Below are 16,073 nucleotides of genomic sequence, written 5' to 3' on the forward strand. Positions count from 1 at the left end.
TCAGAGACAATCAAACTTCTCTGTTGGGCATTGATAGGGCTTTGAAAAATAAATATTTTAGACAGAGCAATAAGAAAAGAAGAGGGGGAATGTAAACAGCAGCAGATTGTTAACTGTACAGGGAAACAGTTGCTTCAAAATAATAATCATAATAATAGAATGACAGTTTTGCATGCGACAAAACAATCCCAATATGTATTGTAAAATAAGCATATTCTCTAAAAAAAAAACACATTACTTTTATCACTTTTCTTCATATAAACACTACATGTATCCTATAGCTCGGTGAATTCTGTACACCATTCCAACTGAGAATAAAGTTTGAACGGAATCTTCCTTTAAGGTTTAGGAATCTTACAATGAGATTAGTAAAGCTTGAATGGATCACAGAGTAATTATAATATTACGTAACAAACATTCCCTAAGGCAAAACTTTATCTGCAAAATATTGAACAAAACAGCTGCTGTCATTTATTTCACCATACAAGTACATTCTTAAGAATTATACAGAATATAAATCTTTGCATTGATATTGAAATAATGAAGAATTATCTTCAAATATCAAAGTGATAAGGAATAAAAGCCTTTGTCTGAAGTTGATATCATATCTAATATAAAGGAGATACTGGGTACTGTATTACCCCCAGCTAAGACTTCTCAAAGTAACAGTAGAGAAAGTATTACAGTAGCAATGGTAAATCAACTATTTAGGATACAATAAAAGTCTTTGCTGAGCGCAGCATGATAGGACCACAGAGGTTGAACAGTTGGGGCAAATTTGGATACAAATATTCAAGCTTGCTACAGCTTATGATGGCGGCATCTGTAAAACTAAGGATAATTACCACTTGGAGCCTTTGGTTCAATATACATTGTACATGTAGCTAGCTTCAAGGATAGCAGCATCCCTCTATTTAAGAAATCATGATAGGACAGTACACCTTTCCTATATTTCCATGTTAGAAAGCAAGCTCTGGAATATCGTTTTAACTAAGAGATTCACACTTCATATACATTTGTACAGCTGCTGGAATATTGCTACATAAAAATAGAAAGTCCACAATTGACCATTTTGACATTTTGTTGTAAGCTTACCCTCATTCTCAATTGCAATTCTTTCATTAAGAATGTGGAATTTAAGCATAAATGGTAAAGAAGTCAAATATATTTATACTATTGCAAGAGGAAAGACAATTAGATTGCATATACTCGGACATCTTTTTGTTTGAAAAAATCATCCTTAAAATCAAGGATTTGTATAGTTAACTATACAAATCCTTGTTTAAATATAGTCAAAGAAATTTCATTTCTGAACTTTTTTCAAAAGTAATAAACAAGGATTAAAATATTCTCTACTTAAAATAAGAAAGGCTGTGAATTAAAGCCTTTTATTACTATTTCCAAAAATTAAATGAAGTGTAGAAATCCTCAGTCTTTACTAATCACCATGTACATAACAATTAGTCAACAGTAATGTAGGAAAACACTTAAGTCAATGTAAAACTGTCAGGATATTCGGCAATTTTTTGTATTTGTTAAATGTACCATAATCATTTTGGCTAGAACTACACAGTCTTCCAACTAAGCCCTTCAGAGTGAAAATTTCATATCTTCTCTCAATTATAAAATGGTTAAGTAGAGATATAAATATGTCATCCACAGTAACGACTACTGATTAGGGGACAGATGATATTACATAAAACAGATGTTTAAAACAAAAACTGAGTGTGTAAATTTTTGATAAACCCTCAAGTAAAGAAATTACAAAAGTAAAAAGTAAATATTCTGACCCAATAGGGGGCTGCTCTAGTCACCAGTGATTCCCTAAATAATCAACCAAATTTTTCCCATGAAAAAGGGGGGGGGGGGCATTTGGAACTTATTTTGAAGGTGAACTTTCATATTAATTCATATATTAGTTTAATTTAGTAAATTAACATTGGCTATTTATAATTAGATTCTGAATAGCATGTTCATATATGAAATGAAGATCATACATACCCCAAATCAATATATAGTTATCAAACGTAAATGCATTTTTATATAGTATGTTATAAAAAGGAGGGTCATTTTTATATAAAACCTCTCAAAAAAGGGGGAGGCAGTGCTGTGTATTAACTATTAATCCATTTATGCAACAATTACCACTTGTGGATCAGGATAAAATAACATGTGCTTCCTGTCATCTAACAAATTTTAATTGGAGTGACAGTTTAATTTGAAATTATTGTGTTTTTTTAAGTGGTGCAGATGATAAGCCCAACATCATTTTGATGTGATTTCTCGGGCTTAGTTGCAAGACTGTACATAGAAATTAGTAAAAATCTTATGCAATTTGGAGAGAAATGAAGGCTATAAATGTAAAACTGTAATAAATCAAATGTTAAGAGGAAATCATTTTATAAAACATGTTTAATTACTGCAAGAAATTTACATTTTTAGAAAGCTGTTAACAGTGACAAATTTCTTACAGTGTGGTTTTCTGCTATTATAAGTTAAGACACAACCAGATGCTCCACAGGGCGAAGCTTTATACTACAGCAGAGGTCGAACCCTGAACAGTTTGGGCAAGTATGGACACAACATTTAAGCTTGATACAGCTCCGAATTTGGATTGTGATTATTTAGTTGACACAACATAGGTTTCTGACACAGAATGAATGTGGTCTAAGAACTTAAACTTAAAAACTTAAAAATTTTAAATTGGACATTTACCAATTATGGTCCAATATCCAAAATCTAAATACATGGTTAGATTCAGCATATTATAGAACCCCAAAAATTCAATTTTTGATGAAATCAAATAATGTTCAATTTTAGACCCTTTAGACCTCAATGTGGACCAATTTGATAACCAGGTCCAATATTAAAAATCTTAATACATGGTTAGATTCAGCATATTGAAGAACCCCATATATTCAATTTTTGTTGAAATCAAACAAAGTTTAATTTTGGACCCCGATTTGGATCAACTTGAAAACTAGGCCCATAATCAAAAATCTAAGTACATGTTTAGATTCAGCATATCAAAGAATCCCAAGAATTTAATTTTTGTTAAAATCAAACTAAGTTTAATTTTGGACCCTTTGGACCTTAATGTAGACCAATTTGAAAACAGGACCAAAAATTAGGAATCTTAATACACGGTTAGATTTTGCATATCAAAGAACCCCAATCATTCAATTTTTGATGAAATCAAACAAAGTTTAATTTTGGACCCTTTTGGCCCCTATTCAGAAAGGAACAGTAAGCTGCATAATATCAAATGAAGATAAAATTAATTGTAATGCTTTTGGACTTTTTATTTTGTTAAACGAATAAAAATATCTTCTGTAAACTAATCATTAAACTTACAAATTTTGATATGGCCAATTTTATGGAAACTGCCATACAAAAGGTGATATGAAAAATTAAAGTTATGAACTGAGAAATACTTGACCCTTTTAATAACAATTACTCTTTAGTAGTTGTTATGAGAAAGTTAAATGTTTTAAATAAATAAAAGACATTAATCATACTGTTTATTGACTTTTTGCAGATAATAAAAGTAGTTTTTATTCTAACTTTAAGAGGAAATTCACGCCTGAAGAGTTTGAATGGATACTAGTGTTTTATTAGTCTGCTGCTGAGTAAACAACAAACAAAATGACCTCAAATTTACCTTAAACCACCTTTTATATAAAAAGCAATAAAATAACTTATTTAACTTCAAGTGACAAATAGTTGTTTGTAATGACAAATTTGATATTGTGTTATGATAACAATATGGCTGTTTAACATTACATATTGGGTGACAGATTTCATAGATGTGTATCTGACAGGTGTCCTTGTATTGTACTAGGCCAAAAAGTTTATTTATTTTCACCACTAACCTGTATGACTAAACATTTGAAATTAGACTTAGGAGATAACTGTATTGTATTTTAAGTTTGGCCTTTGTAAAACGTAGATTTTAATGTCGCAAATTGAGTTTACCTAGCGACAGATATTTGCACCAGTAAAATCAAGTTTTACGAAGGCCAAGCTTAAAATACAATATACAGTTATCTCCATTCTAATGCATCATATTAAAATAAATATTTTTTAATATATAATTTTGCGTAAAATGACATAAATGAAAGAGTCCGCTAAACTGTTACATTGTCTTTAGCAACTAAATAATGTGACGTCATATGATACCCACGATGTCAAACATAAACACTGGACGTATTTTTACATTTCGTACGCTTCAGAATGGTTTCAACATTGTCAAAAAGAAGATTCTAAGGCTCAAAATGTGACGTTCATGTTTATTTTGTGAGAAATTACATATAAAAGAATGGATTTCAAAAGGTGGCGTTCTTAGTTACAGACTGGTAGAAATTGTTACCCCTTCAAAATATTTGTCAACATCCAATGAAATTTATCGTTACTAACCAATTGCATTAGAATGTACAGTTTTACATATATGAAGGTTGTCCAAACTAAACTGCATTGGTACAGTGGTCTCAAAAATGTAAAATAAAAAAAAAAATAGAAAAATATTTTCATGTATAGCCAAAAGTATGAAGGAAGCCCACCTCCTAGTGCCAGATATGCTCTCTGTGTTGGAGACCCATTGGTGGCCTTGGGCTGTTTTTGGTTTTGTGGTTTCTTGGGTTAAATTGTTGTGTCTTTGACACTCTTCTCTTTGTCCCTGTTTTCGTTCTCAATTTTAATACATAAGAAAACCATGTATGATATTAACATTAATAAAAGCTAAAATCAACTATTTTATTGCTGCTATAAGTAAGCCCCCTTTCATGTACAATTTCAATTATGCTGTAAGCTAGAAATCCTTGTAAGATCTGTGAAAAGATTCCGTATAATTATACTTGAGAAAGATGCTACAAGATATTTTTTAGAGCTGATTACGAGTTTCCGGGGAAAAGCTGATTATAGTTGTATTGATGGGTGCAGTCTTCCATAATTTTTACATCGTTTCAATTATTTTCTTCATCAAAATTACTATTCCTACATACTTTTTTTTCCTTAGACGAACAACCATATATTGTAGAACTGATTCATACAAGATTTTGTTGCTATCCAAAATTTAACGGCCTGAGAACAAAAATACATCAGAAAAATTTGAAAAATACATGCTGTTACATAACACATTGTTTCGTGTTCAGGGACAAGAAACAATAATTCACAGGAAATTAAACAGATAATGATAAGACGATACAAAACCATTACGCTGTCAATTTGTGTGAAGAGACGGAAATAAAATGTCAAGACACCATATGCACGCACTTTAAAATTTGTATTTTACTGTGTTTAATCCCTTGTTTCTAACTAAATTAAATCTTAAAAAGGATAAACCACAAATGAGAATTAGAAAAAACAATGTTTGTGGCTTAGCCTGTTGCTGGATTTGTAATACATTTTTATATGTCAGCGAAATGGCAATTTTATACATTGATTCAATTATGTAATTATTTGACAATGACGAGGCCTGTTCAATATGTTTCCACCATGTCTTGAAAACCATGTCTTTAAATGCATATTGATGGAATAATAAGAATGTTTATGGTGATACAAGTTGTATTAAAACTATAACTAGTGCATTATCTAAATTATCTCTTTAGACATGGCAGCGTGCCTTTATATAGATTTACCATTAAAGTACATTTCGATGCTAGAAAACATTTCAAACAGAATTATTCACGATTTTGCTACATAAAAATCTTAGTTGTTCATTACATATATCAATTTGTAAGCATTAGAAAATGTCATATTTATTGTCCATTTAAAGTCCATTCTTTCATAGAAATTCCAAAAGGGGAAATATTTTACATAGTTGTGGTATAAAAATCAATTTGTTTTTTACACTACAAACTATGTACAAGAACATTAAAATATGAATAAAATGTGATGTGTCAATGAGATAACAACCTTTCAACACCATTAACCAATAAAGATATATCTTATTACATATAAAAGCATATTTGCTGAAAAAAGTATTTTTTACTGTTTCCTTTCTTCTTAAAGCATGGACAGTTTGGACTAGAGAGCATACAGTTTCAATTATATTTGCATGCAAGCAGTCAAGCAATAAACAAGAATGTGGAAATGGACAGTGCGTCCTTACTGCATGATTTGGACAAAGTATCATTGATATAGCTGAAATAGTTGGTACTATCTATAATACTAAAATAACGAGGTCCAATTTGTCAGCCGTCATCACGTAAAAACGACGAACAAAGAATACAACTTTATATAATAACTAATATAGTACAAAGGTGTAGATTAAAAATTACACCACTCCAGGCCCTTTTGTTTTCCACGTAATTAATATTGCCAATAATTAAGAAGTTCCGGGTCGAGTCCGATACCGATACCAATAGTATATTCACTTGTTACCTATTACCTTATATGTACGTTCCGCATCTGACAGGCTCACCACCAAACGGTGTATTTAGGATTATGCTATATACACGGGTCATAATCACAGGGTTGACACTACTTAATTCAATCATTGTCAAATTGTTACCTATTGTAGTATTCTAATCAGTATAGACTTTCTAAGATAACAATACAAATAAATTCAACTTTATTTATAACTAATATAGGACAATGCTGTTGATTAAAAAATACTCCATTCCAGGACCTTTTGTTTTCCAAATAATTAATATTACCAATAATTGATAAGTTCCAGTTCGAATGGTTCAAACAGAAAGATTTGAAAGCAGAGAAAACTGTATATCTTATAATCGGCATGACTTTATCAGATGAAAATACTAATACTAAAATAAGGCTTGCGCATAGTTATATACTTTAATTCAGTAACGGACCTGCGATATCACGGGTGTGTTCTAGTAATAACAAAAGTTACTCAACTGATAATGCAATATATGACCTATAAAATTTTAATCTTGGTATCTATGGATATACTATAGGTATCTACAATATAAAACATTTCCACATTGTAAGTTATATTAATTATAAGTAAATATGATGGCTATCGAACATTACAGTCATGCCATTATAGCACACATACCTATTGCAGCTATGCTCCAAATATCTACAATGTGAGTGGATGTATTAGAGGCTTTTTCAGACTTTATATCTTCTTTGTTCCATAAAATCTTTGGAGCTTTATGTCTGTGCATGTAGGACCCCTCCTTCTCAAATTCTTCACCCCAGGGATTCCAACCATTATCGTCATCCTCTGTGATTTCTGAAAAAAAAAAGAATTAAATGGTATTTTTACATTTTGACCTATCGATGCCTGTTCTGTAATTCGTTTACAAAGACTAGAAGAAATAAATCACAAATACAGTATAGTACTTAGAGCTGGTGTTAATGGTAATGTATGTATATGCGTTTAGATTGGCTAGAGGTATAGGGGGAGGGTTGAGATCTCATAAACATGTTTAACCCCGCCGCATTTTTGCGCCTGTCCCAAATCAGGAGCCTCTTGCCTTTGTTAGTCTTGTATTATTTTTAATTTTAGTTTCTTGTGTATAATTCGGAGTTTAGTATGGCTTTCATTATCACTGAACTAGTATATATACTTGTTTAGGGGCCAGCTGAAGGACGCCTCCGGGTGCGGGAATTTCTGGCGGCATTGAAGACCTGTTGGTGACCTTATGCTGTTGTCTGTTCTATGGTCGGGTTGTTGTCTCTTTGACACATTCCCCATTTCCATTCTCAATTTTATGAAGAAATATCAGTATAATGAACCGCAATGTTATTTAATATTTGTATCCATTTGTAAGTGAAAAAATAAGAAAACATGGAGAATAAGTCAATGAGCAATCAAGCAGACTACAATCTAGAAGTCAAAATACAATATCTTGAAGAGTCTATTAAAGGATGCTAAAAAAATATGGCATAAAAATACTAAGATAAAACTAGGGACCCCATTGAGGAGGTTCAAACTTAAATTAGAAGGGCACATTATCATGTTGAGATGTTTAACTAGTTTTTGAATACTCAAATCTTGATTTTTTTCTGCATTATAAATGACTATATCAATACCAGCTTAACACTAACAACTAAAACAATGTTAGATAAAACTAAATAAGAATGTTTTTTATTACTGAAGGTAGATCAAAGAAGTTAATCTGATGATACAGGAATCATGATTTTGTCCAACTCTAATACTAGTCACTATACTTCCATTTAGATTTCATACAGAATAGTCATGAACCTGACCAAGCTGACTCAAGAAAACAACCCTCATATAATACCAAAAGTAAATAAGTGTACTTATTAAAAATTTTCAGTCACTTCATCATATACAGATTCCAGGGGAAATGAAACTTATAATGTTGAAACTGTTAAATAAATAATTACAATACATTGTTGTGTTTTTATTATGTAGGCGAAATTCAAATTTTTGTTCAAGAAAATGAAAATTATCTGATTGTACTTTTACACTAAAGACATTATATTATAATAATCAATATTAAATGTCAACATCAGAAGAAAAGAACAAATGATGTAAATCAGAAAATCTCTTTCATATCAAGCTAATGTCAAAGACTAATTCACATTTGATTATTATCTTTTTGTACAATAACTTTTTAAACACAAAAACTTCAAGAATATCAAAGGTAAAATAAATGTTATTAACGTAGGAAGAAAAAGTTACAGAAAAAACTTATGGTATTATATGTGTATAGACACTAAAAATTGGGGGTAATAGATTAAGTGGAAACACAAGAAATTTTTATAAGGCCTAAGACATCATGATTTGCATAACTAATCAGTGACATGCATAGTCGTACTAAATTGATTACAAGTAAAAATTTCAATTTTATATGTGTTTCTAAATTGACAAGATAAAAGTGGGAAGCGAAATTCATTTAATTCAAATTGGATGTGACATTTTAATAAGAGCAAATCATGTTAAAAAGCAGACAGTTAGATTAAAAGTCAGCTCCATCACAAATCTAATTTAAATGTAAATTCCAAAATAATTTGTTATCAAAGGACTTTGTTTTTCAACCCCTTTATTCTTGTATATCAAAGATTTCTATAGGCAGAGGTTAATAAATAATTCACTATGTGCATGCTGAGCATAAATATTTATATTGTCTATTATCATAGTATGCATTCTTTGAATAATTAATTATGAGATAATTATAATATGTAATATAAGATAATACACAGTGGGTTATGAAGAAGACATAGAGTTCATACTATACACAACCCTTTGAATATTTTAGATTAAGATATCGCTTTACTCTTATTATCCAGCAGCTCTTTCCATGAAAAATTCTTTGAAAAAAACTCTTGTAAGTCGTGACTAGTCTAGATCTATTTCGGTATAACTTTAATATATGACCAGTTTAAATCTTAAGATTTTATGTGAAATGAGTCACTTTTTGTTGGATAATTGTATAAAATACTGTTTACATAACAAGAGTCCTTGTCTTTTATTTACAGCAATCAAATGAAACAATACCTTGTGTATACTTTTCAGAACAGGCATGAAATTAATTATTTATCATCTAAGAAAGAAAAGTTTTAAAGTGCTACTTTTCCATGGTATATTATACCACTAAACATCTTTTATCTTTTTTTCATTTATAATTTTCCAATATTTTATATTAGCCTAAATCCTTTATCACGGTTTATCTCAGATTTATCTAAAGTTGTCAAGGTGTGAGGCGGGTGTGAAAACATCTTTATGTGCCACACTCTACACACTTCATGTCAAGTATTGATTGTAAGGCTTGACCATTTTCAAAATGTAATTGAAAGATATGTTTGATCTGACAGAGAGAGGGATACAAATAGTAGTATTATTCGAAAGATTACAATATGTCGGATTGTCCTATCTTTATTTTCAATAAAAAATCAAATTAATTGGCTCCTTTTGTTTATGGAATTTAAACCAGCATTCTAAAATTTCAAAGAGTCTATAAAATCACAAATGTTCCTCTCTCTTGAGTCTAACAGCTACAGTTTATAATTGCACATGTTTTTTAAGTCTTTCAAAATTGAATTTCTATAATAATAAAGGTACACATATAACGATTTTTTTAAAATGAAATTACTGAAAATAGTTGTATCTTCCTTTAATAAAGAATAAATCAATTTAGGAATACCCATTAAAGTTAGGTATACAAATATAGACACTTTACAATATAAGTCATTTATCTTAATTAAATTTAGACTTTTATCATCTGGAATGATGGACCATACTTAAATTATAAGTGCTCTAATCCAGCTCTGAAAGGAAATTTAAAGGATCAAATTTATTGGGCCATAAAGTTTATATAACAGTCTGAAAAACAAGTGTAGGTTTTAATGACATGAATTGTATCCCCTTGTTGTATGTAATCAAGAAAGTGGAAAATTGAATCTTTCTGCCTCCAGAAATTTAGATGGTTTTACTCAATAATTAAATTTGGAGTTCATATTAACTTCATTTTTTTGTTCAGTTGTCTAGACTCCATGGAGTATAAAAGTGTTAGTTTTGAGGCATTTTGAAAGATTCATAATGGGATTTAATGATAGAGTTTCTATTTTTGTTAATGGTATTAAAACACTGATGGACAGTTCTACATACTAACTACAGTTTATCTCATTATCCTTTTGAACAGCTAAATTAGTGGATGCATGATATATCTGACCAAAATACAAATATTTGGATCAATATCAGTGTTTCTGAAATTTCATAGCCCAATACAGATTTTAAGCTTTACAAACATTTGTCATACAGCTAGGCCTTATATAAATTAGGCTGTTAGTCTTCTTGTTAGAATTGTTTAACATTGTCATTTCGGGGCCTTTTACAGCGGACTATGCCATATGGGCTCTACTAATTGTTGAAGGCCATACGGTGACCTATAGTTGTTAATTTCTGTGTCATATTGGTCTCTTGTGGATAGTTGTCTCATTGGCAATCATACCACATCTTCTTTTTTAAACTTATACATGTACTCAAAAAAACAAAGGACGTATCCAAAAAATTAATCCATTTACAGGATGTCCTTCACAATTGCTACATCTGAGCATTTTAGCACATGGATAAAATTAACAAGATGCTAAATATAATGTTCCATGGTTCTATGTACAAGCTGACATTATCTAGGTCCTCCATATACTGTTTGGGTTAAGATATTTTTGTGGAAATTATTAAACATCTCAGTTTATTGCCCATTCCAAATCTATAGCTGTACTAATACATTAGCAACAATTATAAGCCTTTTATATCCACTTTTACTGATTATTGTGCTTGGTCATGTTGACCTTAAATCCTTTTAGTGGTTACATCCTTATCATTTCTCCTTATTTCTATCACACAGAATATTGATGAGACTTTTAATTACAGATAATGGATTTAGCATTTCCATCAAATAAATTATCTTGTTTCCTTGATAATCTGCATGCACTTTAAATGATTTATGCATTAGGGAATTCTGGATATATGTACTTTTTTTCAATTCAGAAGAATTGTTGATTTAGGAAAGCTTAAGGGATAATGCCATGAATAAACTGTGAAACTAAAATTTTATTTCAAAATTTTCAAGCATTTTTTTTTACATTTTTCAGAAAGCCTAAATTTCACTGCAAACATGAAAAAACAAAAAGCTGGACTTAAACTCATCTTTAACATTTGAAACACAAGCGAAAAACTGAACATTTCCATATAACAGATATATTATTTTAGAATAAATTGTCACATGATTTAATGATTGTGAAACTGGTATGAAAGTCAAATAAGGAAATTTACACCTTTTTAAACATAACACGAAAAATGCAAAGATCAATTTCTAACAACAGACACAATCTTAACTTTGAAATCCCAGACCTCTCACAAATCAATGAAATCATTGTCACATTGGAAGTATCATCATAAAATAAATATGTCTTTCATCCAGTGTTAATGATAAGGCAAAGTTGCAAGGATGAAGTTGTGAATGGTACTTAAACATGTTAAACGTTTCAAAATTGATTTAAACAGTCCTTTTATTATTCACTTAGAATAGACAATATATAAACATAAAACATGTCTTTCCTTGACATTTTGAGAATTGGACAAAACAATACAAACTGTCATATGAAAATGACTATTGATTATCACATTGTATTTAGGCATAAATTTGTGTGAAATTCCTTCTGAGAATGGAGATTCTGTGTGACTGACAGAAAACACAAGAATTAACAGGCTCTACCAATACCCAATTATATAAAAGGTGTTATAATAAATTGATCAATGCTTTTTCTAAGTGCCTCAGTTCACTTCAATTTTACAAGTATAATACAACTATAATATATTTCACTTGAGGCTGAGAAATTAGTCTTTATCTGTTTAGGAATTATACTTTTTTCGTCCTACCTTATTTAATTTTTCTTGAATTTTGTTGCATGTACATTTTTAACCATTTTTTCTGCATGTCTTAATATATAATTTAAGGGGTTTCCTTAGCATGGAATGACATTACCATCCATCAATATTTGAAAGTGTGTAGGAGATAGACATGTAAATGCATTGTCCTTGGTTTTTCAATTCAGAAAGGAATAAAAATTCAAACGCACCATATACTTTCTGCATTTAATTCATGCTAGAATTACCTTATGATGTGTTTTTCTTATTCCAATTTTAACATTAATTGAACCTTATTCTAGTGCATCTTCTAAACAATTGATAGGTACAGCATATATTGTGTGTGAAATAACGTTTGATCATAAAGTATTTGATACCCTTAATACACCTTAGTCTTAAAACATGATCAAACATTATTATTCTGTCAATTCTCATCAATTTTTAATGAAATAAATATCATTAAAATTTAATCTGAAATCTATAGCTCTACAATCTTTTGCTTTATAATTGGAGATGATTCACAGTATAGCTTGTAAATATTGCCCATTCAATGGTTAACCATTTGTTGACTGTAGGCAAGATATTGGTATCTAAAATTCATTTGTACTGGTTTTAATATTGTTCTTTGACTCATTTATGAATATTTTTCCCCATCATTTTCTGACAATAAAATGGTAACTTATACAAAATATATTTGTTATGGAGCCAGCTGAAAGACATGTGTGGGTGGGGGAGTTTCTCGCTGCCTTGAAGACCTACATGTACATTGTATTGGTGGCCTTCTGCAGTCTTCACAATGAACTGTTAAATCTACAGGCCGGGAGCTCAATTTTTGAAAATTTTTAGTTAGATTCTGTTGGCCTGTAGATATGATTTTTACAGGCCTGAGAGCAATTTTACAAGCCTGGGCTGCCACTCAGCGTGAAGACTGCCTTCTGCTGTTTTCTGTTAATGGCCGGGTTGTTGACTCTTTGACACAATCACCATTTTCATTCTCAGTTTTAACTATATATTAATCCTAGCAACAAAAATTTATGGATGAAGAAATGGCCTCCTTTGAGTCAATATAAACTATAGAAAAGAGATCTAGAGCATGGAAAGTACATGTAGGGGTGAATTTAGCGAGTACATCGTCATGTACATTTTGTACCATAACAGTAGTAACCAAGTTGGCTGGCTTACGAATGGTAGGATGTTAAACCCTGCATTTCTGATATAAGAATCTACCTGAATCTATATTTGGATATGATATCTATCACTAAATATTTGACTGTTTACATATACCTGTATAGATTATCTAACCTTTTGTATCACTAAATATTTGACTGTTTACATATACCTGTATAGATTATCTAACCTTTTGCTTTATCTGGTCTACTTTCTCTTTTTTTTTATTTAAGATAACCTACAAAGTTACTTTTCAGTACATATAAAATGTAAGACACCCTTTATTTAAAAACATGAGGAAAATTGTTTAAACTGAATACTAAAACATTGTCAGTCTAAAATACCAACTATAAACAGAGATCCCTATATTTGTCTACTTCCAAACTTACAATGTAGTATACTGTAGTTTCTTTAAATTTATACATTTAAAACCTATTATTTTCTTTTTTGATGGCTCATTTAACAGATGTCACAACATACAGTGCCAGATCATTTCATGCTATTTCAGAAAAGGCTTCATACATTACAAATGCCTATAGAATTTAAAGTGCTACATGTAGTTATAATTTATACGATCATAACCTTGTCAATTTTTTTCAATAAAAACATTACACAAATCACTGAATTTACAATACCCATAGGCTCTTTTTACAAAAAATCTTACAACTAAAACAGATAGTTATCTATATACAGAACTGTTTATGATTGACAAGTATATATATATATAGTTAAATTTTTTAGAAAGGTTGATTTTTTGTCTTTTTTGTCGTGTTCTATGGGAGCTCTTTGCCTTTTTTGTACAGTTTAATTAATATTTGAGTTACATACATGAAGTTTAAAAAGTTCTGTTAATAGCTGTGCTGAATAGCTTTTTTGATTATTTTTTGCAAAAAAAGTTGGGATACAGTCATTCTTTCAGAGCTTATGCATGCAGCTGTTACACATCCAATCATCAGTTTACGAAACGCGCGTCTGGCGTACAAAATTATAATCCTGGTACCTTTGATAACTATTATGTAAAATACAATATATGCAATATATTTGTAGCAATTACACCCTCCTACATGTACAAATGTAACTTCTTTTGAATTACTAATTTCAGAACTTTTATAATCTCAAGTAAATGGGGCATAAACAAAACTTCTATATGTAACTCTAACAGAGGGCAATCTTTATTCTGAATAAATGTCCTCATATGTGGCACTTGCAATGCAATACCTCAAAGAAAGAGGATTGGGTTTGGGAGTGTTGATACATCTTTCTGGTGTTTTTTTTTTTAATATATGTGTGGTGCAATAGAAAATGAAACTTTTTTCAAGTAATATTTAACTGTTATACTGACACCAGCATTTATTCTAAAATTAAATTAAATTAAAAAAGTTTTACTCTTTGTACATCATGTACATTGTACATGTACCAATAGTTTGTACATTTATTGTACATGTTTAACTTTTTTGAAATTTTGGTAAAACTACAGCCTAAGATGGCAGACAACAGATACCTTTCTCCTTTGTTTTAATATCTTCCAAATGGATTCAATTTTAAAGTATATCAATATTGTATACATGTATTTATAATAACATACATGTACATGTATACAAATTGTTTATGTGTATTTATATATATTCTCTTTATATGTGTTTCAAAATTATGAATGACCAGATGTACAAACAGTACAATGTACATTTAGATGTACCTATTGGAATTTATCTTATTTCTATAATAAAAATTAAAAGCATGAACACTTAAGTCCAATCATTTTATTTTATTTTAAATTATCTGTGTATTTTTCTATTTGTTCAGTATATTACAATATTGTATAAGTAACAATCAGAAATACATTTGTTTATGTTGTTTCACAATGAAAACTGTTTTATCTTGTTGGACAATGCAACTTGATATATTGTAAATTTATGCTTTTAATAATTAACAATCTATCAAAGTTTTCAAAACTAAACATAAACATGTATAAGGCTGAAACAAATAATGTTTAGTTTTTGGATGAGATTTCATGAGGTTCATTGAATAATTTTTATGTTTTTGAATGAACAGAGGTTAGGTGATTAAATCACCAATTTAAAATAAAACTGACCTGGCAAACTGACCAGTTGATATGTTTCTGGAATGAATAATATCTAAACTTTACTAAAATAGTATAAAATTTTGGTAAAACCTTTTTATCTGAAATATATTTATTTACACATTTATAAGTGATTTATTTTTTTGAATTTTTTAATTTCACTACACCTGTTCTTACCTGTGAGCGCTCGAATTCTCTGTAATTCGTAAGAAGACTTTTCTAATCTGTGTATGACCAACAGGTATCCAGTATAAAACGATACCAAAAAATAGGTAACAAGAATAAGAAATGCCACAAGTTTACAGTTCCACCTCATCTCGGAGCCATTTGGCTCAGTGATGTTTGTTTACGTTTCTTCTTTCACTTTCAATCGACACATATCGATATTGATTACACAAGAATATTTCCAACGAACGTTTGAAAGTTTGTACCTGCTTTGTGTATCGATCGCCGTAAACGTGGGATTCCCCCGGAAGTAAAACGCGAGTGAAAGTGGAGTCATGTGACGTCGTACAATTCAAA

The 16,073-nt window shown here is 30.1% G+C and overlaps 1 protein-coding gene across 1 annotated transcript in view; it reads right to left on the bottom strand.

The window, feature by feature from the left end:
- The window catches only part of LOC143042217 (ribitol-5-phosphate xylosyltransferase 1-like), a 55,218-nt gene extending 39,351 nt beyond the window's left edge, over positions 1-15,867 (bottom strand). The window contains exons 1-2 of the mRNA XM_076214484.1: positions 15,729-15,867; positions 7,019-7,198 (exon numbers count right to left, since the gene is read on the bottom strand). Coding sequence (XP_076070599.1) covers positions 7,019-7,198; positions 15,729-15,867 — 319 coding nt within the window. The remainder of the gene's footprint in view (positions 1-7,018; positions 7,199-15,728) is intronic.
- Positions 15,868-16,073: the final 206 nt, after the last annotated feature.

The sequence above is a fragment of the Mytilus galloprovincialis genome, chromosome 1, assembly GCF_965363235.1.
Source record: "Mytilus galloprovincialis chromosome 1, xbMytGall1.hap1.1, whole genome shotgun sequence".
Lineage (NCBI taxonomy): Eukaryota > Metazoa > Mollusca > Bivalvia > Mytilida > Mytilidae > Mytilus > Mytilus galloprovincialis.